This window comes from Oratosquilla oratoria, chromosome 13 (genome assembly GCF_046742065.1).
Source record: "Oratosquilla oratoria isolate Oo_2021 chromosome 13, ASM4674206v1, whole genome shotgun sequence".
NCBI lineage: Eukaryota > Metazoa > Arthropoda > Malacostraca > Stomatopoda > Squillidae > Oratosquilla > Oratosquilla oratoria.
Window position 1 is genome coordinate 54474862 of NC_134789.1, and position 27412 is coordinate 54502273.

The window sequence follows — 27412 nt, forward strand, 5'->3', positions numbered from 1 at the left end:
ACACTTTACATGAAAGACTTCATAGTTTGGGAACAAGAAAAACAAGAGGCCATAAGATAAAATTAAGAAAAGATTAGATGTTTGAAAGATAATGAAAAGCATAGTTTTCCATGTAGGATTATTTATTTATGGAATACTGTAGATGAAGGATTAGAATTCAGGACCCTATGAGCATAGCTCTTCTCCTGTTTACTACAACTAGGTAAATATCCTACATTATTATCATAAGGATAGCTCAACACACCTGCTCACAGATATAGTTGGGACCACAATGATGCACAATGAGTGTTGCTGATTCCTCCTAAGCAAAAGGCAATACTGCAAACAGTTGGCTTCTTCTGTTGATATTACTGGAACATTTGGGTAGCACAGTATTTTCTGAAGCTTTATATGTTGTTATAATTTCTGGATTATAGAGACTAATTTTGTGGTGGAAGCATTTAGTTCAATGTTTTCAGCATGTTACCAATATGGGAAGCAATTTTAAGTCTCATTTTATATATTTTCACATTTTTTCTTTGCAGAAATGTGGGGGTGGTCCCACTCAATGCTCTTCCATGGCTTCTGGGGCAGAAGGGGTACAGAAGGAGCCTATGGAGATTAAGCAAAAGGAAACCATAAAATCCAAAAAGAAAGAAGGCTCAAAAGGCAAAATTAGTAGCAACGTTGATAAAAATGTGACCATACAATTGTCAACAAAAAAATGTGTTGAACAGGGAAGAGTTAAGGACAAGAAGTCTGGAAATTTGCAAGAGGTTGTAAAAAAAAATGAGGAGGAAGAAGATTGGCATGATGCTCTTGATGATTTTGGGGAGACCATGATAAGAAAATCAACTGTTAAGTCTAAGGAATCTCTAGCTGGAAGACACTCTGCACCTGGTTCTCCCAGATTGGAGCGTGTTCAGGCAGCCAAAGTATTGACTTCAGGAAATCAGCCAAATTCACCAACTAATCAAGAAAAGAGAATGACATCACCTGTATCAATGAGTTCATCTCATGGACCAGATGCAAAGAAAACCACTCAAGGTAGTCAGTATAAACTAAGGCGTGAAAAAAGCACAGGTTTTCTTAACATTTTTCGTTGGTTCCGCAACAGGGATAAAAAGAAACAGACAGCTTCTATAGAACAGACAACTGGGGGAGGAAGCCAGAACAGCCTGAGCAGTGCTGCCAGTAGTATTGCCTACTATCCCATTACCAAAAGTAAAAGTGCAGAGTGCCCCAAACGGATGACTTTGAGTGGAGGTGAAGAACCGTCTTTTGGTCTGACACGGAGATACAATTTATTCAAACACAGTTCAAGTGAAAGCAATTCAGGTGGGAAAAGAAATGTTGCACAACGATCTGCAAGTACAGTTACAGGAAAAGAAAACAGAAAAAGTACAGTTTCATCATCTTCCACCATCAGCCGCAAGAAACGACCCGCACCTCAACCTCCAGGCATGGGAGATTCAGTATCAGTATCATCTGAAACAAGTTTTACTAGTTTGTCAAGAAAGGAGGTTCAGCATGCCTCAGAGGAGGAAAATATCACAGACCTTTCAAAGACTGATGGCCAAAAATTGTACAAAGCTAAGAGTGAAGGCCTCATATATACTAGAGCTAAAAGAAGAGCCCCAATGCCTCCAGATAAAGCAAACCAGGCTAGAGGAAATGGCCACTCTCAGGATCAGGGTACACTTAAAAAACAAGGTGTCTGCTCACCAGCATCAGAGTCACAAATACGACCAGTTAGTAACATATCTAGTGTTAGTTCCTTTTCTCCATCACAAAGTTCAACAATAAAGTCATTGAGCAGCAACAGTTTCACAACTCCTAGTGCTACAAGCAGTCAATATTCATCAGAATCTATTCGCCTTGAAAGTGGCTTCCTTAAGCAAGACTTACCACGATCTCAGTCTTCATCTTCAGTTCCAGATACAAGTAAAGTTACTCTTTCACCACGCCCATGGTACAAAAGGAAGAAAAGTAAAGACAGGAAGGACACATTGAAACATGAAAAAAGTCAAAGTAGTGAAGATAAGATATATGATTCATGGATGCCAGACATTCAGTTTGTCCGTGGAAAAATTGGTTTGCAGTCAGAAACATCAGAAGCCTCAGAAGAAAGCACACATTCCATAAAGAGTGATACCAGCAAATCATCATCCAAAAAGGTGAAAGAGGAAGAAAAGAAAGAGAAAAGGAAGTCTCAAATTTCTCTCCTTGCAAGTATAAGTGAGCTTGATCGTGCTGCTGCAGAGCACATTGAAAGAGAACATCAAATCAAGAAGGCTGAGAAAGAAGCATATGATAACCAGTTTTACAATAGCTCATTACATATTCTCACCCAAAATGATGTTTCAAGTACAGAGAGAGTAACTGAACAAGAAAAGACTACTCATATTGAAAAAGTGAAATCTACAACCAAAACAGCAGAAATTATATCTGTATGTGAAGGTGCAACAGCAACAGTGGAGACCCCAGAGTCAAGTAAGAGAAATGGACAAAATGAATGCCATGATGATAAAACTGCTAAGCAGACCCTAACTCAAAAGTCAGCACCTTATACAGAAAATCCAACTCTTAAAATTACTGAGTCAACTACTACAAAGACAAGTGAAGTTTCAAAAACCGAGTCATTTGTAAGATCTTATTTCAAGGGCCAGTCTCATAAAAAAACAGGGAAAAAAACTCAGCCAGAAGCTGCCACTGCATTACCCACCTCAGATAAAAAACCTAATGTGACCCCTTCACCACCAGCTGTTAAAAAAAACACACCAATGCAAAAAGCTGTACTTGATGCAGAAATGTTTTACCAATTAGCAAAAGATATGCAGGGCTCTCCCAAACAGCCACCTAAACTTGCCACACCTCCAAGCCCAACAAGAAGAAACCCACCAGAAAGAGAACAAGAACAGACACAACCACAACAAGAACAAACTTCAAAGGAGCCTGAAGATTCATCACAATCAAGATATTTCCCAAAACCAAACAGGAATTTTGGTGTTAGAATGAACCATTTGTTCTCACCAGAAGTTTCAACCATTCTAGAGGCCTCAGAAACAATGACATCAACAGCCACAACCCCTGCTGATGATATATATGAAGATATCTTGTCATCTATAATGCAAGAGCGAAGAGCCAACAGTCAAGAAGATCTCCTTAGTGAAGTTAATTCAGAATATAGGTTAAATTCTGCTGATGCAAGAGAGATAATGCAGGAAATTGCAAATGTTCAACGAGAAATAGCACAAATAAATATGGAGGAAGATCAGGAAAGACTACTAAGAGATGAAACAAGAAAAGCTGATAGAATCAGGGAAGAAATTCTCCAGTTACGTGAACGAAACAATTTTGAGGCATGGAACATTGCAGCACAAAGGACTAATGTGGATATGAACAGACCTCCAGCACCAATTGATATCATTAATAGCTCAACAGTAGACCACAAAAAGAAATGGGTATGTGATGTTTGTACTTTGATTAATCTCCCATGGAGATTACAATGTGAAGCCTGTGGAACAAGAAGACCATTCAATCCCAAACGTGTAGGTGATGACGTTGATTCAAGCCAGGTGGAAACTGATTTATCACAAACCTGTTCATTGTCAGATTCTTCTTCTAATACTGTTGTCCATGCAGATAGCAGACCCTCAGGAATTTCTCAGGGTAATTTACCATCTAATGAGGACTCAACTAAACCCCCCCAAAAAAAGAAGAAAGATAAAAACTGGGAACAAGAACTCCAAACATACTTCAAATCGTTTGATTCTTCAAGTAGCACTCAAGTAGAATCACCTAATTCACGCAGGATTGAAAAAGAAAATAAAGGAAGCTCAAGATCATATGGTAGAAGTAAAGAAGAGACAAAATGTAAAGTAGCTGGTCAACCATCTAAAGTGTCAGCCACTGTCTCATCAGAAACTAGTACCTCAGATCTTAGTCAAGAAAAAAGAATATTGGGATCAAAGACAACAGAGTCACCTGTAGAGAATAAACACTTAGATCAGGAAAGTTCAGAAACAGCCACTGGGAGGGATCAGTCTGAACATAGAGAAAATGTAACTGACCCTTCTCTTGATGAAATTAGAAGAGTGAGGTTAGCTAGATTTATGTCCTCTCTACCTAGACCCCAGGAGAACCAAACTGAATGTCAAAATGTTGCTAGAAATGAAGCACTCTCCCCTCAGTCAAAAAGAAAAATGCAAGCTCCATGGAGTAGGAGCACATCAGAGAGTGGTGAGTCACCTTCACCTAATACAGAAAGAAGAGGGTCAAGTACTTCTGCAGTTTCCAATGGTGATGAAACACAAAAGTGGGTTGTAGAGCAAGCATCACAACAACTGGCATCATTGTATGAAAAGAGCAATGAAAAAAATTACTACAAAAAAGAGTATCAAAAAAGCCCAGTTTTAAAGCCAAGCGGTGCAGTGAAGAATGTCATTAGTATTTTTAATCAAATGGATGAAATAAACAGTGTTGCAGGAAAGCCTAAGCAGAGTAAACGTAGGTCTGTAGGAGCAGTTCTTGGTCGTAGACAGAGATTTGAGCAGTTGCTACAGGAAGGTAGTCCAGAGGTTGAAAGGAAAAGATCAGCCATAAAGGAAACACCAAGACCTCAAAACACTGCTCTTGTTGGTCAGCGAGAAGGTGAAATTGCTTCAGCAATTGCCAAGTTTGACTCTCTGGTTGCTATTGCAGAAAGTGAAAAAGTAGCAGTTGCTCAAACTAATGCAGTCCGTTCAAGAATTTACCGTCCCAACATGAATAAAACTCAAACTGGGGTCAAATTACCAGGTTTGGCAGAACAAGGTGCAGTATTACGCACATCAGAATTCTCAAGCTGGGATGATACAAGTAACTCTCCCACAGCCCCTGGAGTTATCAAAGATGGAGTATTGTATACATCTGGAGAGCAAAGACCAAGGTCATTATCAGTTAGCTCAGGTACATTTGAACTCATTGGAGCCAAAGACTTTGAAACTATAGAAGCACATCACAAGGAATATTTCCCTGAATCACCAACAGAGGAAAAGAAAGAAAATCCCAGTGTTCCTGTTGCAGGAACCAAAAATGGCTCTATTGATTCATGCCAGTCTTCAAGTGTTGGGCTAATACCCCATGTGATTGTGGAGAGTTCTCTTGAAACCCCAAACTTTCAGTCAGCTGGAGGAAGCACCTCAGCCTTCTCAGGTAAAGTGAATGAAATACAAAGTCAGTGTGAGGAAGCTGGCAAAAATGGACCAGTGTTAACAACAACAGCTGAAGCTGGGGAAGTTGAAAAGTTAAGTAGGCAACTGACAGAAGCTGAAGGCATAGCCACATTTAAGGGTAAGGCTCCTGGTGTCATGGATGCTTGCATGTATGCCAGCAAACTAAACAGCATAATAATATCAGAAACTTTCTTCACATTCCTGTACTGTGCCACACATGAAGAAGTGAATTATATACAATTGAAGCAATCTATGACAACATCTATACAAGGATAAAGGCTAGAAATACACATATCTTTATTTAACTGTTATTACTATTTTTGAATACTAAAGATTGGAGAGATATCAGGGGAATCTAAAATATTATTACTTTATTAGTGAAGCTACACATATCAAAATAAAGAAGGGAGTGTGATGCCAGAGGAGAGTGCTCAGCAGCTTCAGTAGATTTGTAGTAATTATTAACTACTATTGTCATTATTGCATGCTTGACATATATTTAAGTAGTGATTGTTATATTTTTATGGTTATATTTTCTTTTTCTGTGTTCTCATACTATTATTTCATGTAGTCTTTGTTTAATAATTTTTCTTTTATAGCTTTTTTTTTCACAAAATTATTTCAACATTACACATGCATTTGAATTCTACTTAATCACTTATTCTTCCTATTCATAGATTTTTCATTTTGTTATGGTAACTAGTTTTATTTTTCTGATTAGTTTTAGCTCACAGTGAAGATGATTATTAAGATAATTATAATAATAGATCATTACATAAGTAGAGTAATTAGAATTATTTAATTGCTTGAATATATGTTGCAATGTCTTTGCTTTGCAAATGAATAACTAGCTTCTTTTACCAATAAGTATGAAATTTTGAGTAACTTATTTTTGAGTTTGTTATTATAATAATCGTAGATTTTTTTTAGGAAGTTATAATATTTATAATAATAAAAAATAGTTAATAATAATAATAATATAATAGTTATGATAATAGTAATATAATAGTTGTAATAATGGCAAGATTTTTTAAGGAAGAGAGGAGGAGTTTGAATGTGTGTGAGATAAGGTGCCTGAGAAGTATGACAGGGGTTACTAGGCTGGATTCAGTGAGAAATGAAGAGGTGAGCAGGAGAACTGGGGTGGAAAGGGAGTTGGGAGATAGGTGTTGATGGAAGAGTATTAGGATGGTTAGGACACATAGAAAGAATGAATGAAGAAAGACTAGTAAAAGAGGTGTGGAAGGAGTTAACATGAGGGGTCGACCTAGGATGAGATGCATGGATGGTGTAAAAGGGGCATTGGGAAAGAGGGGAATGTCTGTTGAGGAAGGACAGAAGATAGGGGTGAGTGGAGAATGGATGTGTATGGATAATGGTGTGATACATGAGGTGGAATGGGTGGGGGATGGGGGTGAGGGAGTATTTGTGAGAAATAAATTGATGCAGCCTGAAGGAATTTCTCCCAGTCTTCTCCTTTTATGCATGAGGGGACAGAGGGGGGGGTTCACCAATTTAATGAAGTGTCCTTGCTGTGGATGTGCTGTGTCTTGCAACACTGCTTCTGACCCAGGGCAGTGGGCGAGATGCAGGGATGACCCATCATCAAGGAGGTGCCAAGATAAGAGGGTGGAGGGGAAAGGAGTGTTGGGGATGGAATGGGTGGGAGTGGTTTATATACCATTGTTTTTTGGCTACCTGCCTTATAAGGGGAAAAAAGCCTTTGGTATGTGTATGTATGTATGTAAGATTTTTTTTTTTCTTCTTCTTCATCTTCTCCTGAATAGACGAAAGTGCTCGGTCTCAATTCTGTCATTTTCCTAGTGTTTTTTTTTTTTTTTTTTTTTTTTTTTAATATATATGTGTGCGTGTGTGTATATATATATATAGATATATGTATGTATGTGCACACATGCATATATATATATAGATATATTGATGAATTCCTTCTAGTCTGCTTCGAGAAATTTCTTAAAATGAAGAAATTTGCCATCCCAAATTTGTATTTGCCTTTGCTGGAATGACTCGTCTTACTCTGGTCAACATTCTTATCCAGTTAGTCATGTCAAACATTGCAATATTTAGACTATTGCTTTAGGAATTTTCATTACCACATGCTCTCCATCATCTCAGTTGACCTCTGTACAAGTGGAATCTCCCATAAGGACTGTGTTATCTTCTTGTGCAATAATTTCCCTCCAAAGGAAAGATCTATCAGACATTTTTTGGTATTCTGTTTCGTTCCAAGTGTATCTTGGTGGGAGGTAATATGCTACCATGAAGTCTGGTTCTAATATTTAGATTTATTGCTTTGGGCTTGTCTTCACTTGGTATCTCTTCATCCACTGATGTGCTATGAAGTGTGCATACGAGGAAGAATGAGATGAACCAGCAAGGTAAAAGGGACAGTGAATGCTAGAGGAATGTTTGTTGAGAAAGATTAGTACAAGATAACAGTGAATGATTGTAATGACGAAATGCTATGGCTTGAAGGGATGTTCTTATGTGCTCCATAACATATATATAAATATATGTATGTGTATTATTCTTATTGCTTTACTTTGTATAGTTTGTAAGGTGTCTTATGTTTCCTTAATCATTGGAACCATGCTGTAGAGGTCTGGATAGGATGATGGTTTTGTGGCCAGGTTTTGGGGTCTTCTGCAGACTCCTTCTCCCAGTAAGCAGTGCTGCCACTTGGAGCTATATATATATATATTATATAAGTAAAGTACACTGGACCCAGAAACAGGTACTTTAATCCCAACATTTCAAACCCAGTTTGGAGTTCATCCTCAGGTTGCAATAGTGAGGTAGTTTGATCCTACCTTATAAACAAAAACATGCATTGCAGAGACAAAATGCAGTACACTGGGAATGGACCATGGGAATCCCATGAAAGGGTTGGACTAACCATGTCTCTCCCATCCCATAAACCCCCTAGTGACAAAATGTCGCAGTCTTCATCATGGTCACAAAATCATAGAACTTCAGCACCCTGCCAATCTAATTCAGGGCAGTGAAATTTTGTACAAATACAGAAAGAAGGGCCGAAAGCCAGTAACAAGGACAGCATCAACAGATCCATCATACAAAACCCTATCTACAGAGAGGCTAGGGAGAGAGTAGGTAGGGCAACAAACCAACAGTAGGCAAGGAATTAAGTAGGTTTTGTAACCATGAAGATTGTGACATTTTGTCTGTGGGATTTCCAGTGTGGGAGAGATGTGGGAAGTCCAACCCATGGTCCACTCCTAGTGTTCTGCATTTTGTCACTAGAGATTTTTAGGATGGGAGGGAAGATGTCATGGTAGGGTTCTATGGTCCACTCCGGTTGAACTGCATGCTTTTGTGTATGAGACAAGATCAAACTACCTCGCTATTGTAACCTGTGAGGATGAACACCAGACATGTCAAGATTAAAGTACTTGTTTTCTGAATCTGGTGCATTTCTCATATATATATATATATATATAGTGGATGTGGAGGATAGTGGCCTTATAATGAAATGAGGGGGATAAACTAGCTCCACCTGTCAAGACATTGAGGCCATGTTGTGTCTTGCTACATAGCCTTTGATCCAAGCAATATTGTGTAGTACAAGATTATCAGGAATGTAGGGGATGTGGGCTTGGCTGAAGGCAAACTCAGGAATAGTTTAAATTTTATTTAAGTTGGGTGCCTAAGAATGGGTAAAAGCTTGCTTCTGGCAATGAGAGGGGGGGGGGAGACGGTGATGAGTGGCGGCTATACTCGTCAGGTGATCCTCCAAGGTGGTGTGTCCTTGGTGAACTCCTGGTGCTCCAAGGCGGTAAGGCCCCTTTCACTCTAGGCAACTAGTGATGGTCACTAGTTGCCTACCATTATTTTGAATTGAGCCTTTCACACTACATCACTGCGGATGCCCAGTTGCACAACAGGCTATGACTATTGCCCGCTCCGGTAACGAGTGACTGTCACTGGCAGTTGCCGTCACCGACCATCTCTTTTTCTCGACCAGCAAAGCCAACAGAAGCACCTACTCCATTGATGCCATTCTTTTGACTAATGAGATGATGAGAAAGGATTCCACAACTCAGTGACAGTCACTGGTTGCTTGCAGTTGCCCAAGACTTTCACACTATGCAACTAGTGACAGTCACTAGTTGCCTAGTGTGAAATGGGCCTAAGTCAGTTGATGCACAGCCTGGGTCCTCGATGGTTAGTGTAGGAGGTGGTGAGATGCTCGTCAGGGGTACAACCAACACCATCAGCGTCACAGCATGGGAGGTGGCGGGAGACTGCTCCCTCAGTTCCTGAGGCCATCTGTCTCCAGTGAACTTCCAATGACCCTTATATTCACTGGAATCAGGCCATGACCCTCATGTTAACTATCACTGGGAGATGTTCAGCACAACTGGGGGTTGCAGGTGTGTTCCAGGAAACTTATTTTGTCTGACCTGATGCAGCAGGTTGGACCTAAGGGGACCACTTTGTCCAATTCGATGTGGCTGGATTATGACCTCAGGGCAGCCAATTACTGCCAGATGTTCAGTCCCTGGGGACCCATGGAGGCACTGATGCCTCAACACTGCTGGGGTGGACTGTATGTGTCACCAGTGAGGCCAGTTGCCTCACAAAGGTCCTTCATTAACAAGGAGCTAAGATTGGAGGTGCAATGAATGGACGTTGATGGGTGTGGGGTGGGTGTATATTTTGACTTCACAACCCCACCCATTTTATAAGGGGGAGAATGCCCTTTGGAATACATTTGTATTATTTCCCAAAACCATCGTCATCATACCCTTCCCCCAATTTATCTTTTTGGTCACATCTCCAGACTGTGTTCATCATTTTCCAGGTAGAGATGAATATTTGTGGTAGCTTGGTCTCTGCCATACATAAAATATAAAATTCATTTACAGTCAAATAATCAGTGATTTTTAATTTAAGTCATTATTAAATAATCTACCTCAGTATGTATGTGTGTACAAGATGATTAACATTTTTCAAATTTTTCTCCCCCACAGCTAACCTTAAAGTTGCTGAGCCAGAGATTGGACAGATGAACACACTAAATATCAACCGACTACTCAGACGACTAGAAGGGGCAATAACTCGAGGAAACCATGCTGAGGCCTCAAGACTTGCACATGATCTGGCTGAACTACGCATCTCCTGTTCAGTAGTACGCAACCCAAAAATACAAGGAGCTCCTGGCATTGGAGTAGGATTAGCTGACTGGGCAGAACAAAAGGTACCTCATGATGCCAGACCTCCAACTTTAAGCAGAATACCAGAAGATATAAAAGATAAAAATAAAGGCAACATTGCCGAAGATACAACATCTGATGATTCTGAGTCTACAGTTGTACCAAGTGATGTGAGTCACTCACCAAAAGATTCAAAGGTTAATGAAAATTCAGATAAAGTTAAGACAGAAGAAATCAGTGACACCCAGCACAAAACAGGGAGTAAGAAAGAATGTGATTCTTTACCAAATGGATCTGGTAAGGAAACAGAAATTTCAAATCAAGAAAAAAGAATGGCTGTACCTGAAGCAGAACTCAATTCAGGCCAAGGTGCAATTCCAAAACAGAAGAGGGAAACTAAAGTCAATGTTGGAAGGAGGGAAGTTAAGTCAGACACTATCAGCAAATTGCCTGATGCTCCCGAAACAATGATGATTGAAGAACAAACATGTGTTCCATTTAAGTGTGTAGAGAGTAAAAAAATCTTTGTAATTGTGTGTGAGATAGAGAATGTGTTATATTAGATATATTGTTTTCTCATTGCATGATATTTTTTCTTTTTTAGAGGAAATACTTATATTAAGCTTGTAATATTATTTTAGAAACAAAAGTAATTGTTTATGAATATGGTACAAATTATACTTAGCATCGCATTCTTCAATATTTACAGTGTACAAATGTATGTTGAAGACAAGACTAGCCACCAAGGTCCCATCAGTGTCACTGTTGTACAAACCATGACTGTAGGAGATCTTCGAGCCAAGGTAGGTCTTTCTTTGAGTAATAGTAATATATGTAATGATAATTACTATCAGTGCTGTAGCATGGGTGGCACCATTGGGGTGATCACCCTGGGCACAAAATTTGTACATACATACACCAAGGGTGTTTTCCCCCATAGAAAAGAAGTAGGCATAGTCAAAAGGCATAATACTACTTCCACTCATTTCATCCCCACCCATTCCATTCCACCCTCCCCTTCCTCCCTCTCATCTTGGCTCCTCCTTGATGACGGGGCATCCCTGCATCTCGCCCATTGCCCTGGGTCAGAAGCAATGCAACAAGACACAGCACATCCATGGCAAGGCTGCTTCATTCAATTGGTGACTACCTCTGTCCCCTCATGCAAAAACATTGAAGACAGGGAGAATTCCCTTTGGACTGCATGAAAATATCATTTACACAGGCACTCCCTAACCCACCCACTCCCTTACATGCATCACAGTATCAGCCATACACAACCATTCTCCACTCACCCCAATCTTCTGCCCTCTCCCTTCACTCTTCAATAGACATCTCCCTCTTGCTCAATACCCCTTTTACCCCATCCATCTCATCCTCGGTCACCCCTCATGTACATTCCATCCACCTCTGCCTTCCACACTTTTTTTTTTTTTTTTTTTTTTTTTTTTTTTTTTTTTTTTTTTTTTGGGGGGGGGGGGTAAGACAGATATGTAAGAAAGCTTTAGTAAAGGGTAAGGATGTTTTTGGGCCTTTATGGATTTGGAAAAGGGTTAAGACATTCACCACAACTTTCTTCCTAAACACTCTGTTAGCTATCATCAACTCCTAAACACATCTGCACCATTAGCTCCACTACTATTTTTTGCTGGCACTCTACACTTCCCAAATACTCCATCTATTGGTTGTCTTTTGGTTTATCTCCTACTCTAGCATGGAAATCTCCCAATACCGCTACATTGACATTTCTCCCTAAACCTTCTATGCACTCGTTTAAATCTATCCAAAAACCCTTCCATTCCTTAACACTTCTCACTACCAGGCCAAAGACCCACATCTCCCTAATTTCACCTTCATCCACATTAACCCCTTCGATACGATGACACCTACGTAGGCGTCATGAGGAGCAAGTGGGTACACGAGGATGCTGATGTCGGCGTCTTGATTAGGCCTATATATATTGTCACGAATCTAGGCTCTATGTTTGAGTTTATACATCGAATCGGGACTTAGGATTCGAGCAGTTCCTTCAATCTAGAATATTAGATTCAAAACGTAGCCTCGTTTTGGATATTCTTTCTCTTCGCGGGGATAAAGAAAAACAATGGGCAAAAGCAACGGGAGATAGATTTTCTAGCACAGTATAAAATTATAAATATATATATATATATCTCTTACCAATGTTGAGCAAGAACAGAGTGCGGTGCAGGAGCGGGGTGGGGTAAGGACCACTGCTCCCCTTCTTATATACACAGACCGCACGACACCAGCGTCATAGCACAGGTGCCAACATGTACTTAATTTATTTATCCTAATTCTATTTACCCAACTCCACACTTCCACCATTTCCTTTATTCTTGTGTGGAGAGGGCTCACAAAATAATTTCTATCTGATACCTTAATTCTACAATGTAATGTGACTTTATATGTTGGCTCTACATCGCCGCCTGGTTTTGGCGTGCGTGCCCCTTGACCTGACATCGGCGAGGTCACCGATTTCATACTCCTCCGCCGACACATTTCGCGCGCACTTCTTGTCCATAGAGTCCCTGCGCACAAAGGGGCTCATTGTTTCTCTTGGGTCCGGGCTCCTTCGCTACAACATATTGTCATGGTCGGGGTATCGTGAACGTGGCCATGACATATATCCCCCTTTCGCCGGAAAAAATGATCAGGCCTGTGAAATGGGGTCTGAGCATTTTATGTCGGGACGTGATAAGGCATCAGCTACCACATTAGATTTTCCTGGAATATATTTGACTGTTAAATTGTAACCTTGGAGAGCTATCGCCCATCTAGCCAGCCTATCATTTTTGGTTTTACCTTCTATGATATATTTCAATGGATTATGATCACTAAAGATAACTACTTCTCTATCTAAGAATACATGGAATTTCTTAAGGGCTAATACAAGGGCAAGAGCTTCCTTCTCAATGGTAGAATACCGTGTTTGGTAGTCCTTGAGAACCTGAGACATAAATGAGATGGGCCTCATGACGCCATCCTTCTCTTGCGCAAGCATGGCGCCTACAGCTACTTTGCTGGCGTCACAGAAGATTATAAAGGTCTTACCGTAGTCAGGGGCAATTAAGACAGGACCTCTAGAGAGAAGTTTCTTACACTCCTCTATGGCAGCAATTGCGCCTTCATCCCACCTGAAAGGATTACAAGAGAGCATGCGGGTTAAAGGAGCAGCCACATCCGCGAGGTTTGGACAATACCTGCGGTAAAATCCCAGCATGCCAAGGAATCTTCTGATGCCTCGTCGTGTCTTCGGAACCTGGAACTCCACTATATCCTTGATCTTGGCTTCCAATGGCGTGATGTTGTTTTGGCCCACTTGATGTCCGAGGTATGCGATAGAACTTCTCCCAAAGGAGCTCTTCTTCATGTTCACGGTGAGGTGGGCCTGTGCTAATCTGTCAAACAACCCCTGCAGCCTGTACAGGTGATCAACCCACGTGTCGGAAAACACAATGATGTCGTCCGAATAGGCTCTGACACCTGGTAATCCCTCGACAAGCCAATTCACAAGGCGCTGGAAGGATGCGCCACTATTTTTCATTCCGAAGGGGGTGACAGTATACTGGAAATGCCCATGGGGTGTGACGAATGCAGATATCGTGCGGGCCCTACTTGTAAGGGGAATCTGGTGATACCCTTTCATCAAATCTAACTTCGAAAGGAATTGGGCTGTAGCAACTTCCTCAATGAGGTCATCAATTCTAGGGAGGGGATAAGGATCGGCCTGGGTGACCGCATTTACTTGCCTGTAATCCACGCACAGCCTCCACTCACCTCCGGGTTTTGGTACCAATATGGCCGGTGAGGCCCAGGGGCTAGTACTAGGCTCCACCAAACCTTGGGTCATGAGCTGTTGAACTTCTTCCTCCATGATTTTCTTCTTCTGGGGCGACAATCTGTATGGCGCTTGTCTCACCGGTTTGGCACCATCTTCTAGTATGACGTCGTGATGAATTGCTTGGGTAACGCTGGGGCATGGGGAAAATACCTGGATGTGCTCGCGGAGTATCGCTCTAACTTCTTCCCGCATCTCTCCCTCCAATGACGACAAGGATTTCTCCAATGCCTCATTGTTATCTGATCTGTCCAAATTATAAGAAAATGTTAGATCTTCAATATCTGAGTCAAGACTTCCCTCAGTTTGTCCTGTCTCAATTGCACCAATTGCCTCTTTTTCTATTTCCCCTTTAAATTCCTTTAGGAGGTTAATATGTGCTTGCTGTATCCCAGATCTTCTCATTGGATTTCTCAGTACATAGTTGTGACCCCCTTTTCTTTCGAGCACCTCAAATGGTCCCTCATATTTTGGATGCAATGAGTTTCTCTGAGGGGACAGTACAAGCACATATTCTCCTACCTTTAACTCCCTCCTAACTGATTTCTTATCATATTGGTTCTTATAACTTCCCTGCGCTACTTCAAGGTTTTTCTTTGCTATCTGTCTGATTCTCCTTAGCTTTTCGAAGTTGTTACCTACTAATTTAGTGTATTGGATACCTCCTTCTGGAGTTTTTGACAATAGCTGGTCATACAGGGAAGCAAGGGGCTCTCTTGGTGCCCTGCCAAACATTAAGTAAAATGGAGAAAAACCTAAACCCTCATGGACAGTTATTCTGGAGGCATAGAGTAACAAGTCTATGCCTTCATCCCAATCTTTTTGGAATTCTAAAACAAAGGCTCTAATCATACGTTTTAAGGTTCCGTGGAACCTTTCGAGACTCCCCTGGCTCTGGGGGTGATATGCTGAAGCGATTATGTGTTTTATGTTGAAGCCTTCTAGGGCTCCCTTGAATATCCCACTTAAAAAATTGGTGCCCCTGTCACTCTGTACCTCCCGAGGCATGCCCATCTTACTGAAATAAGACATCAGGGCCTTGGTGATTGTCCTGGCCTTAATGTTGGAGAGAGGTATCGCTTCAGCATACCGAGTAGCTTGACACATTATGGTTATTAAGAATTGTTTCCCTGACTTAGTTTTTGGGAGAGGGCCCACACAATCTACAACAACCCTAGAGAAAGGTTCCTCAATTATAGGAACTTGATGCATGGGTACTCTCTTAGGTGTATCGTTTGGTTTTCCAGTCACTTGACACACGATGCATTCCCTGACCACCCTTTTAATGTCCTCTGACATTCGGGGCCAGAAAAAATGGGCTGCTATAGCCTGCTTTGTCTTAGTTGTCCCGAGGTGGGCACAAGTAGCCTCATGTGCCATTTTCACAACACGTTCCCTCATCACCTGCGGGATGACTATCTGTAGAATAACGTCGCCCCCTACCTTATCTGGTGTCTTGTACCTTCTTAAGAGGACTCCCTTTTCTATGATGAATTTCTTGTCGTCGTATTTTTCTTTTTCTTGCTCTTCCTCTTCTGCCGCTCGGCGCACCGCTTCCAATTCAGGGTCCTCTTTCTGGAGTATGATGAGTCGCTCTGCATCCACAGCGATCCCCTTGACGACTTCCTCTGCAAGGACGTCTTCTTCTTCATTCTTGTCCGCTATCGTCTCTTCCTTCGCCTCATCTTTGGTCTCGTCCCCAGAGTCTCCACCAAGCAGGAGGGCTAGGTCACTTTTACTTTGTTCCTCCTCTTCTTGTGCTCTCCTGGCCTGGCTTCTAGTGATGAATGCCACAGGATCGGCCATGTCAGCTGAGTCAGTAAGAGTATGTGTCTGTCTGGGTATGGGGTCACTGACTGTCTTTAGTTTAATGGGAACCGCTTCGCCTACGTCATTTCCTAAGAGGACATCTACTCCTTTTATCGGTATCTTTGCTAAGCCTACCTCGACCTTTGCTACCTGTCCATCCATTTCCAAAACCATGTTGATTAAAGGAGCTGATTCTATTACTCCCCCTGCCAATATCATGGAGAATTTACCTGTGCTTCTCTGTTTTAAACCCGGTATCAGATCTGGTCTCACGATGGTACGACACGCTCCCGTATCCCTCAGTGCTTTTACCGCGATTTTTTTTTTATTCCCATCTTGGCATCCTTCACATACATTGACCACCTTGGGTTGATCCCCACTTCGTCTGTCTTGTCTTCCTGTACTTGTGTTTTCCCTTTGTCTTTCCTTCCTGAGTAAGTTTTCATCCCATGACTGAGATTTTCACTAGAGTCCCTCATATATGCGTCCTCATCTCTCTCAACGCACATTATCCCTTGCTTGGGCTGGCTATTTTCCATATCCTGTCTGTATGCCCGATCACTGAGTCGGGTGTAACAATCTTGAGTCCTATGCCCGTATCTCCCGCACCTGAGACATCTCTGAGGTTTTCTCCAGCTATCCCCTACTTGTGGTCTTGTATACCTCTGGCCCGGACCCGGAACTGCGAACGCACCTCTGTTCTTGTTCCCTTGATTTTGTACTGTGCTTGATTTTTGACTTTGTGTCTCACCCATCCTCAGGGCAAAGTTTTCGGCACGACTGGCCGCCTCCATTAGGGTTTCACATTTTTGTTGGGTCACATATAATTTGGCTTCATTGCTAAGCAAGTTTAAAAATTGCTCCCTAACCATTACTTCCATAATTTCCTTTGCACTTATCGCATTTTCTGCCCTCATCCATTTTGAAAATTCACTCCTCAACTTCCTAGCCATATTTATGAATCCACGACTGACATCCCTTTCTTCCTCTCTGAACTTTTTTCTAAAGTACTCTGGGGTGACTTCGTAAACTTTTAGTATTTCATATTTAATTTGATCATACTCACATAAATGCCTTCACAGTCAAACATAGTATACACATCTAAGGCTTTTGGGGGTAGGCTAGATCTTATCATTACCGGCCAGACATCCCTTGTCCATCCTATTTGTTTGGCCAAACCTTCGAATGATGAGAAGAATAGATCTGGGTCTTCTTCATTAAATTTGGGAATAATGTGATTTGCCTTGATGATGCTGTCTATTATGTTTCCTGTGTTTCTCACTCCCGCCTGTTGGTAAGTGGGATGTTCTATATGACACCTGTTTGCTTCTCCCCCTGATTCTGTTCGCCTTCTAGGGTATTGCTCACTGCCCACTTCAACTCTAGGGTCCCTACTTATTCTGAACCTGTCCATGTCGTCTATCCTGTCGTAGTATTGGCCTCTTTCCTGTGGGAACTGATCGTATCCACCCCTATCTGATTCCATACTATATCTTCCCATTTTTGGCGTCTCTCTACCTTCCTCTCTACAATAGTGTCTTCCTATTTCTTGTGGTGTGTCTGGCCTTTGTCTACAGGTGTATTCATTTTCCCTATTGGTTGGTCTACTTCCTAATCTGATTTCACTCATTCTATCTTCTATGTCATAATTTCTGATTTGGGGAATTTCCCCATAATAACGAATTTCTGTTTCTTGTCTCCTACGTACGTTGCCTTCTATCTCTCCCTCACTGAAACTGCTCCTTGCGTTATAATAATATCTAACGCTTTCATCTTCCCCCGGGTCGAAGTCTCTTTCGCTCCTACTTTGTTCGAATTCTATATCACTAGTGTGAGATCTCCCTCTCCTACTTTCTACGTCACTTTCCCCTTCTCTAACCTGTGGGAATCCTTCAAAGCCGGGGCTACTCCTAGAACTTACTGGTGTGTTTGGGTAGGACATTGTGATAAAAGAAGTTTTGTTTTGACGACAATACCCCCAGGCGACGCGTAACTGAATGTAAACAATGAAGCCAGATTAAATGCGTTTTTAGGATCGATCACGAGCGCAAGTTGCTCGGCGGTCTGATTGATGATTATTAATTTGTTTTCTTTTTGTAACTGCGTGCTTTTATGAACCAGTTTCTCTCATCCAGCGAATTGAAAGTATCCCGGACAGGAGGCCCCCATTTATATGTCACGAATCTAGGCTCTATGTTTGAGTTTATACATCGAATCGGGACTTAGGATTCGAGCAGTTCCTTCAATCTAGAATATTAGATTCAAAACGTAGCCTCGTTTTGGATATTCTTTCTCTTCGCGGGGATAAAGAAAAACAATGGGCAAAAGCAACGGGAGATAGATTTTCTAGCACAGTATAAAATTATAAATATATATATATATATCTCTTACCAATGTTGAGCAAGAACAGAGTGCGGTGCAGGAGCGGGGTGGGGTAAGGACCACTGCTCCCCTTCTTATATACACAGACCGCACGACACCAGCGTCATAGCACAGGTGCCAACATGTACTTAATTTATTTATCCTAATTCTATTTACCCAACTCCACACTTCCACCATTTCCTTTATTCTTGTGTGGAGAGGGCTCACAAAATAATTTCTATCTGATACCTTAATTCTACAATGTAATGTGACTTTATATGTTGGCTCTACATCGCCGCCTGGTTTTGGCGTGCGTGCCCCTTGACCTGACATCGGCGAGGTCACCGATTTCATACTCCTCCGCCGACACATTTCGCGCGCACTTCTTGTCCATAGAGTCCCTGCGCACAAAGGGGCTCATTGTTTCTCTTGGGTCCGGGCTCCTTCGCTACAACATATTGTCATGGTCGGGGTATCGTGAACGTGGCCATGACAATATTGTAGTTGTACCTGCGTGACCCCTTTACTCTGTAAACTGGCTTCATCATATTTTCTATGGTTATCAAAATTCACGGGTGAAAGCGAACGAGCAATACAGCGGTAACTTTATTTTTTATAATGCGAGTATTATAATGCAACATCGCATGTCTGGCAGCTAATGCTGCCCGTGAGATTTTGGCCCGTAGTGAAGGGGTTAACCTTGAAAAAACTTCCACTCCATCGAACACTTACCTATCTCTTCATTTACTAATATAGCCACCCCTTCCCTCCCATGTCCTCTCCTCACTCCTGACACCCTAGTGTTTAGATTAGAAGCAAAGGCTTCACCTACTCTTGGTTAAGCCACACCAATGGAGCCCATCTTAGTGAGGATAGCTATAGGTGTAGCTACCTAACTATAGCCTGGTATTATAGGGGCTACCCTAGTTGATGAGTGTATGATGCTGGGGTGGGTGCAAACCTTGGGATTAAACTCTAATTTGCAGTTTGTGCTCCTACTGAAATTCAAATGGAGAGGTTCTATGCCTAACTTAAGTCTAGAGTCAACCTGTGCCATGGTCATGAGGGGAAATTGAATGATCAAATCTATGGAAAGCAAACCTGCAAAGGGGAGTTCCCTCTGATATTAGCTTAGTCCTGCAATGAAGGAATGTTTTTGGTAACAAGACAAACAGAAATCCTTTGATGTATATTTTATAGCACCAATAATTTCACATCTTAACATTCCTGAAACTATTTCATAGTGTGAAGTAGTTTGATAAAAGTTTCTGTAGGTTAAAGTTAGTGAAATTCAGGGGAATCCACACAAGTGCCAAAATAAACAGCACACTTGATGTGTAAACATAAGTCTAAATTTTGGTGATTTTCTAGTTACATGCTTAATGGTCAAAACAAAGCACACATAAAACTCAGAAGTCCATCATGTATATTTTAATGTATGATTAGATATCACATTAATAAAACTTTCTGTTTTCCTTTTTATTTCAGGTTGAGAAAGATTTTGGTTTTCCTCCAGAAGTGCAGCGCTGGATTTTGGGCCGAAGGCTTGCTAATGATGATAACATGACTTTAGAACAGCATAAAGTTACCACTGAAGGCTGTCCAATCTTCCTGTATCTTGTTGCCCCAGGTCTTGCTATAGTTTTTCCTAGTTTTATTTTCTAATGAACCCTTATATAATTTTCTTGAAGATATTCACTCCATTTTTCTATCCTAACAAAAACAGTTGCATTCCTAGTTTATCATCAACAATTTGGCACAAGCCCTCATGCTTATATATATGTATTTGGATAGATTTAAATGAATGTATAGAGGGTTTAGGGAGAAATGTCAATGTAGTGGTATTGGGAGATCTAGGTGCTAGAGTAAGAAATGAACCAGTAGACGGAGTGGTTGGGAAGTGTGGAGTGCCAGGAAAAATCATAGTAGAGATTTAATGGTGGAGATGTATCTAGAAAGAGTCGATGATAAACACAGTGTTTAAGAAAAAAGTCAAACATAAGTACACATGGGAGTGGTGGACAGGTGGTAGATAGGGCTTTCATTGAATACATAGTGGTACCCAAGAGAAGAATAGGAGAGGCTTTGGATGTACATGTTCTTAGGGGAGAAGGGGGTTGCCTCTTTTTTTTTTTTTTTTTTTTTTTTTTTTTTTTTTTTTTTTGGTGAGAGCTGAGACGAGAGCAGGATATTTCAAGAAGGGAGTCACGAGGTGTGCAAAGATGATGTGGGGAACAAGGAAAATGGGAGGAAATAGAAGAAAGGGTAGTGAGTGGTGGGATGATGAAGCAAAGAAGGTTGTAGAAGAGAAGAAATGAGCATTCACAGATTGGTTGCAAAATAGGACAAGAGAAACATATGAGAGGTGCAAAGAAAAAAGAAGAGAAGCAAAATATAAGATAAAGGAGGCAAAAAGGAGAGCAGATGTGAAATGGAGAAGATTGTAAGAGAAAATATTGAAAGTAATAAGAATATGTTTTGGAGGGAAATTAAGAGAGGAAGGGGAGGTGAATCAAGTAGAGAAGAAAATGTAAAAGGAGGAGATGGAGAGATGATAATGGAAGAGGCAGCAGTAAGAGGAAGGTGGGCAGAGTATTTTAGGGAGTTGCTAAATGTGAAGGAGGATAGGGAGGGAAAGGTAGTTGTAGTGGGAGGTGCTAAGAAAATGACAGTTATAAATGAGGAAAATGGAGGAGAAATAAGAAATGATGAAGTGCTAGCAGTTGTTAAAATTATGAGAGCAGGCAAGGCACCTGGGTTAGATGAGTGTCATGTGGAATATCAAGAAAAAGAAAAAAAGAGGTACAGTGATGGTAGACTGGCTGGTGAGGTAGGTTGTTTAATGTTCGTCAGAAAGAGGGTAGGGTGCTGGAGGAGTGCCTGTATGGTTCCACTTTACAAAAAATGGGACAAATGAGAGTGTAGTAGTTTCAGAGGGGTCAGTCTGTTGAGTATAATTAGGAAGGCTTATGGGAGGGTTTTGATTGAGAGGATTAGGAGAGGAACAGTGGGATTAGGAAAGTTAGGGGTTGTGTGGATCAGATTTTTGTGGTAAGGCAGATATGTGAGAAAGTTTTAGGAAAAGGTAAGGATGTTTTTTGGGCCTTTATGGATTTGGAAAAGACTTATGAGAGGGTAGGCAGGAAGGCATTGTGGGAGATTTTGTGAATATATGGGATAGGAGGAAAGCTGTTAAGAGCAGTAAAGAGTTTGTACAAGACTAGTAGAGCCTGTGTTAGAATTAGAAATGGAGAGAGCAAGTGGTTTGAAGTAAAGGTGGGACTTCACCAGGGATATGTCATGTCACCGTGGCTGTTCAATGTGTACATGGTTGGGTTTGTGTGGGACGTAAACGCAAGGGTAATGGGCTGGGGATTGAGAAAAATGAGAGATAAGCCAGTTGTTTGCTGACAACACTGTGCTTGGAGGAAGATCAGAGGAGGGACTAAGGAAGTTAGTAACAGAGTTTGGGAAGGTTGTGCAAAAGGAGGAAGTTTAAGATAAATATAGGTTAAAATAATAACTGCTTTCACCTCATCTTATTTCTCTATTTTCCTCATTCATCACTGTCATTTTCTTAGTGCTTCCCACTGCAACTACCTTTCCCTCTCTATCCTCCTCCACATTTAGCAACTCCCTAATATACTCTGCCCATCTTCTTACCACTATCTCCTCCATTATCATCTTTCCATACCCACCATTTACCTTTTCTTCTCTACTTGATTCACCCCCTCTTACTCTTAATTTCCTTCCAAAACATCCTTTTTATTACTTTCAAAATTTTCTGTCATACTCTTACCCAATTTGACATCTGCGCTTCTTTTTGCCTCATTTATCTCATGTTTTACTTCTTTTTTCTTTGTACCTCTCATATGATTCTATCATCTTATTTTGTAACTAATCTGTGAATACTTGTTTCTTCTCTTCTACAACCTTCTTTGTTTTATCATCCCACCACTCACTACCCTTACTTCTGTTCCTCCCATCCTCCTCCTTCTACACACCATCTTTGCACACTTCATACCTCCCTCCTTGAAACATCCCCATTCCACCTCCATTCCTAGTTCTACTCTATCCTTAACTCCCTCCCACTCTTCTCTCAGCTTCTTGTACTCCTCCTTTTCATTCTCATTTAACCAGTTTACTCTAAGCACCTCCCTACCTTTTGTACCTTTCCTCTTTCTCCATCTATCCCCCACTCTCAGCTTACCTTCCACCTACAAATGATCTGATATTCTCCCACTCTCTCCCCTAAGAACATGTACATCCAAAACTCCTACTCTTTTCCTCGTTACCAATATTTAGTCCATTAAAGCCCTATCTACCACCCTTCCATCCACCACCATCTCACATGTGTACTTATGCCTGACTTTCTTCCTAAACACTGTATTTGCTATCAACTCTCTAGACACATCACCATCATCTTTCCACTATGATTTTTTCCTGGAAATCCACACTTCTGTCTATTGTTCTAGTAGCCAGGTAATTCTACTAGTCTGATAGGGTGACAAGAACATTGATATTATATAGGAAAGTAAGGCAACAAATGTAGATTTTGCCACTAGACTAGAATTCTGCATACAGTGAACTCCTGTATTCTTATTTCAGAAAGTGGAATTAAGGAAAGGAAGAATAGTTCAACTCGTTTGCAAGATAATAGTTCAGATGAATATAGGGGATCTGAAATCAGAACTGTGAGGTACCAAGATCCAAGCCTCAGTGACGAAAATATTCATAGTGATCATGTTGTGCAACGCGATTCTCATGGCAAAGAGCACTATAGATTTTACAATCCAGATACATATTCATATGAAATGAGTTTTGATATCTGTGATGATAGAAATGGTGAGAAGGAGGAAGAAGAACGATTAATGAGACAAGAAATGGAAGAAAATAAAGATAATACTTTTTATGAAAATGTCAATGTTATTCATGCAACTCAGTTAGAAAGAGAAAATGATAATCAGGTTCACAACAGTTATACAAGTGATAGCAGGGTTAAAGAGATTGAAGAAAAGGAAATAAACATTGCCAGAACTTCAATATTTCATTCTGCTCATGTTCAGGAATTTAAAGAAGGTCAACCTATTGTCCTTAAGCCTAAAGTTACTCCAGTCATGCAGAATGGAAATCCTACTATACCATTAGGTAGGAATAGAGTTCAGGTTGATCAGGTGGAAGAACAAACTATGGGAAATGTAAATGGAGTCACAACAGAAAACAGTAGTGCAGCAAATAATAACTGGATGGCAAAGGAAGCAGACATTAATAAAAACCAACAGCAATCATTAGGTGAAAAAAAAACTCAATCTGTAGTAGGTCAGCCAAAATTCAATCATCAACCCCAACTTACACAACAGCTGCAAAATTACCCACAACCTCAGCAGCAGCTCCAGCCATCCCAGCTGTTACAGTCGCATCATAAACAACCCCAGGAGCAGCAAATGCAAAACAAGTCTGAGCTGACTGAAAGGAAAAAAAATATAACTATAGCTGCACCATCAAGGGATGGGAATGACCTACAAGCAAACAAGGAGAATGTCCCTCAAACGAACCATGAGAATGTTTCTCAAATGAACGAGCAGAATCCTCAAGAAGCCAAAGCTTCAAGTAAATCAGTTACCAATGGATGGGTGTGTCCATCCTGTACGCTAGTTAATCCATGGACTCGACCAGGTTGTGAAGCCTGTGCCACTGAAAGACCACAAGATACAGTTAAGCAGCCACAACAAGGCAAAGTCAAGAAAAAGGTCAGTTTGACATTGTTCTTTTATTATTTTCTTTTCATTGTAAACAACAGTTAGGTATGTAGAAGGGAAATTTAATAAAAAGGGTTGTAATTAAGACAAAAATGTAGGAGGATGTAATGGATTTTTCTTTCATTGCATCCTCCTTGACCATTTCTATTTTTAAGCATGGTGCAAATGATGAATTTAGCCGTACCATATTTAGTGGCCAGTTCAGAAACACACATTCCACCTTTCCACTTTCAGATAAGTTATTTTTTTCAGCTCAGTTGTTGTTCTCATTGCTCCAATCTTCTACTTCTTTTTCAATACCAAAAAATGCAAAGTACTGGAAATGAGCAAAAGTGGCAAAAGGCCATCCTTAATCTATTCCCTGGAAAGTGAACCCATTTCAAAAGCAAAAAAGGAGAAAGACTTGGGAGTCCTTGTCACCAGGCAGACACATCAGCAGGATTGAGGGATGATATACAGACTACTGCAGAAGATTTAAGTGGCATTCCACGATATGGACGAAGATATGATGAAAAAACTCATCAAAACCCTGATACGTCCAAGACTGGAATATGTGTCGTTAGTATGGTCACCACACTGAGTGAAGGATATAAGCAAGATTTAAAGAATACAAATGGCAACAACCGAACTGGTCCCCAGCTTGGTAGATAACCATATGAGGAAAGACTAAAAGTACTGGGTCTGCCAACTTTGAAAGATCAAAGAGAAAGAGGTGATATGATTATAGTGCTTAGATCACTAAAGGGGATAGATTGCATTGACAAAAGAGATCTGATGAAAAATGGGAGGGCTTTAAGAGGTCATGAGAAATTAGAAAGACCACATGTCTAAGAGATGTGAAGAAATACAGTTTTCTCAGCAACCAAACTGTTCCTTAGCCTGGCAGATAAACCATATAAGGAAAGACAAAAAAGCATAGGGTCTGCCAACTTTGGAAGATCGAAGAGAAAGAGGTGATATGATTACAGTATTCAGGTCACTAAAGGAGATAGATTGCATTAACAGAAGAGATCTCCTGATAAAAGATGGGAGGGCTTTAAGAGGTTGTAGGAACAAATTAAGAAAGACCACATGTAAAGGATGTGAAGAAATTCAGTTTCCCATATAGATGTATAAATACATGGAATAGCTTAGGTGATATACCCCAAGCTTAAATGATATACAAGTTCAAATCTAAATGTGATAACTGGAAATCAGGGATATAGATTAAGTTGGAACTGTACATGAATTTGAGGCTAGGTATGATAAAAAGTTAGAGAATAAGAGATGGGACTCAATGAGCATTGCTCTCTTCCTGTATACTACAATTAGGTAAATACACACACCACATAATAATAATTCAAAGTTTTATGGAGCTTAGTGCAGGATATTTACCATATGTGAGCTAATAACAAATTAACTTGTGTGGTTTGTGCATTATGCATTCACTTTGTTGAGGGTTTGAATCCCTCCTCTCTCTCTGATTCCCAGCAGTGACTGTTACCTACCCCAACAGTCATAGAGCTAAGGTGAGAGCCTTGGCTGAAGCTACACACATCATGGTACAGATTCTTCATCATGTTTGGTTATTGGAGCCCTATTTAAATATAGATTTCTCTCTCTCCAAATACTGACTGTTCAAATAAAAAATAGTTCTGATATAGAGGTTCCATTATACATATCTTCCTTCAGGGTAAAGTAAAAAGATTAGGCATGGAAATGACAGCTTTAGAGCAGCAAGACATTGTAGCTAATCAAGAAGCCTTCGAGTGCAGAGTATGTTTTCTTGATGTCAATGTCGGAGAAGGTGTTGTTTTAAGAGACTGTCTTCACACCTTTTGCAGGTAAGCAATTTTATTTCAAATGTTTAGATATTTGTATGCCATAGAATCTTATAAAATGATATTATTGTAAAGAGAAATGACCATCAGTAAATGATAAACTTTAATATTGTACACTGATACAAAACATGAATAACTAATTTGTGATAAAGGATCGTAGAAAAAATGAACAAGTAGTACAGTACTGTCATATGTTTTGAAGTGTCAGTATTGGCCTAATATCATTACAGTTGTGATCTGATAGTTTTTCTTCTTTTGAATGCACACATAATAGCTGTTCTTCTACAGGGAATGCCTGGCAAATGCAGTCAAGTACAGTGACACGGCTGATGTAAAGTGTCCGTATCGAGATAACACATATTCCTGTCCATCATCCTTGCAAGACAGAGAAATTAGAGCTGTATGTATAGTATGGGTATTTATACATAATTATTATTTATAAGCTCTTTCAGTACCAAGGTTTTAATGATATGTATACACATATATGTACGTGTGTGAAGTGGCCTTGCTGTGGATGTACTGTGTCTTGCTCCATTGCATATGACCCAGGGCAGTGGGCAGGATACAGGGATGACCCATCATCCATGAGGAGCTAAGATAAGAGGGAGGAAAGGGTGGTAGATAGGAGTGGAATGGATGAGAATGAAATGGATTGGAGTGAGTACCATATTTTTCGGACCATAAGGCGCTTCGTATCATGAGGCACACCCATAATTTGCTATTCCCTGTCCTTACATAAGGTGCACCTGGTCTCGTCATCGAATAATCATGCATATTTTAGTGCATTCAGAACTGAACATTTTCGTTGTTGAATGAGAAAAATCGGTTGGGATTTAGCAAAATTACAAAAATAAATGAAATTAGACCACCTCCATGGACGGTCTGCCCTGCCAGTACCCCTAAACATAAACACATTACGGGCATTGTGGGGAATAAAACCAACATTAGCAGTTTTATTCCCGGAATTCTCTATTCACTTAAAAACACAAGATTTATTACAAATGACGGTAAAGTTTTAGTTTCAACCATGGGCGCAATGGAGCAATAGAAAATTGATTATTAATTTTGTAAATTATAATGTATCAACCTAATATGCAATTTTGTGAGCGGAAATAAAAAACAAAAAAGGTGCTAAAACAGATTTTGTAAGTAACGAAGTCATGTCGGACGAATGGTACGCCATGTTTGTTATGATAGATGCCGACATCGAAGAAATGAAAGGATAAATTCGTCTAACCTAACCTAACCTAACCTGTGTTTAATAAATCATTACCTGCAAATTAAATGTCATCCGGCTCGTCCTCGTTGTCGTCGTCGTGAGAGACGTTGGCAGGCTTTTCAACCACTCTCTCAGCTTGCGGGGTATACAAAGTTCTTGCAGCTTGAAGGAATGCGTGTATCTCAGCTCCATAACATT

General features: G+C 40.6%; 1 protein-coding gene across 5 annotated transcripts in view; it reads left to right on the top strand.

Annotated features, from left to right (window-relative positions):
- Positions 1-524: 524 nt before the first annotated feature.
- LOC143032427 (uncharacterized) overlaps positions 525-27412 on the top strand; it is a gene marked incomplete at its 5' end in the record, with an annotated part of 52353 nt that continues 25465 nt past the window's right edge. For 4 of the 5 annotated variants that reach the window (XM_076197193.1, XM_076197196.1, XM_076197195.1 and 1 more), the window contains 7 exon segments: positions 525-5313; positions 10205-10889; positions 11097-11190; positions 19905-20046; positions 23025-24166; positions 25847-25998; positions 26284-26395. In XM_076197193.1, coding sequence (XP_076053308.1) covers positions 525-5313; positions 10205-10889; positions 11097-11190; positions 19905-20046; positions 23025-24166; positions 25847-25998; positions 26284-26395 — 7116 coding nt within the window. 5 annotated transcript variants of the gene reach the window in all.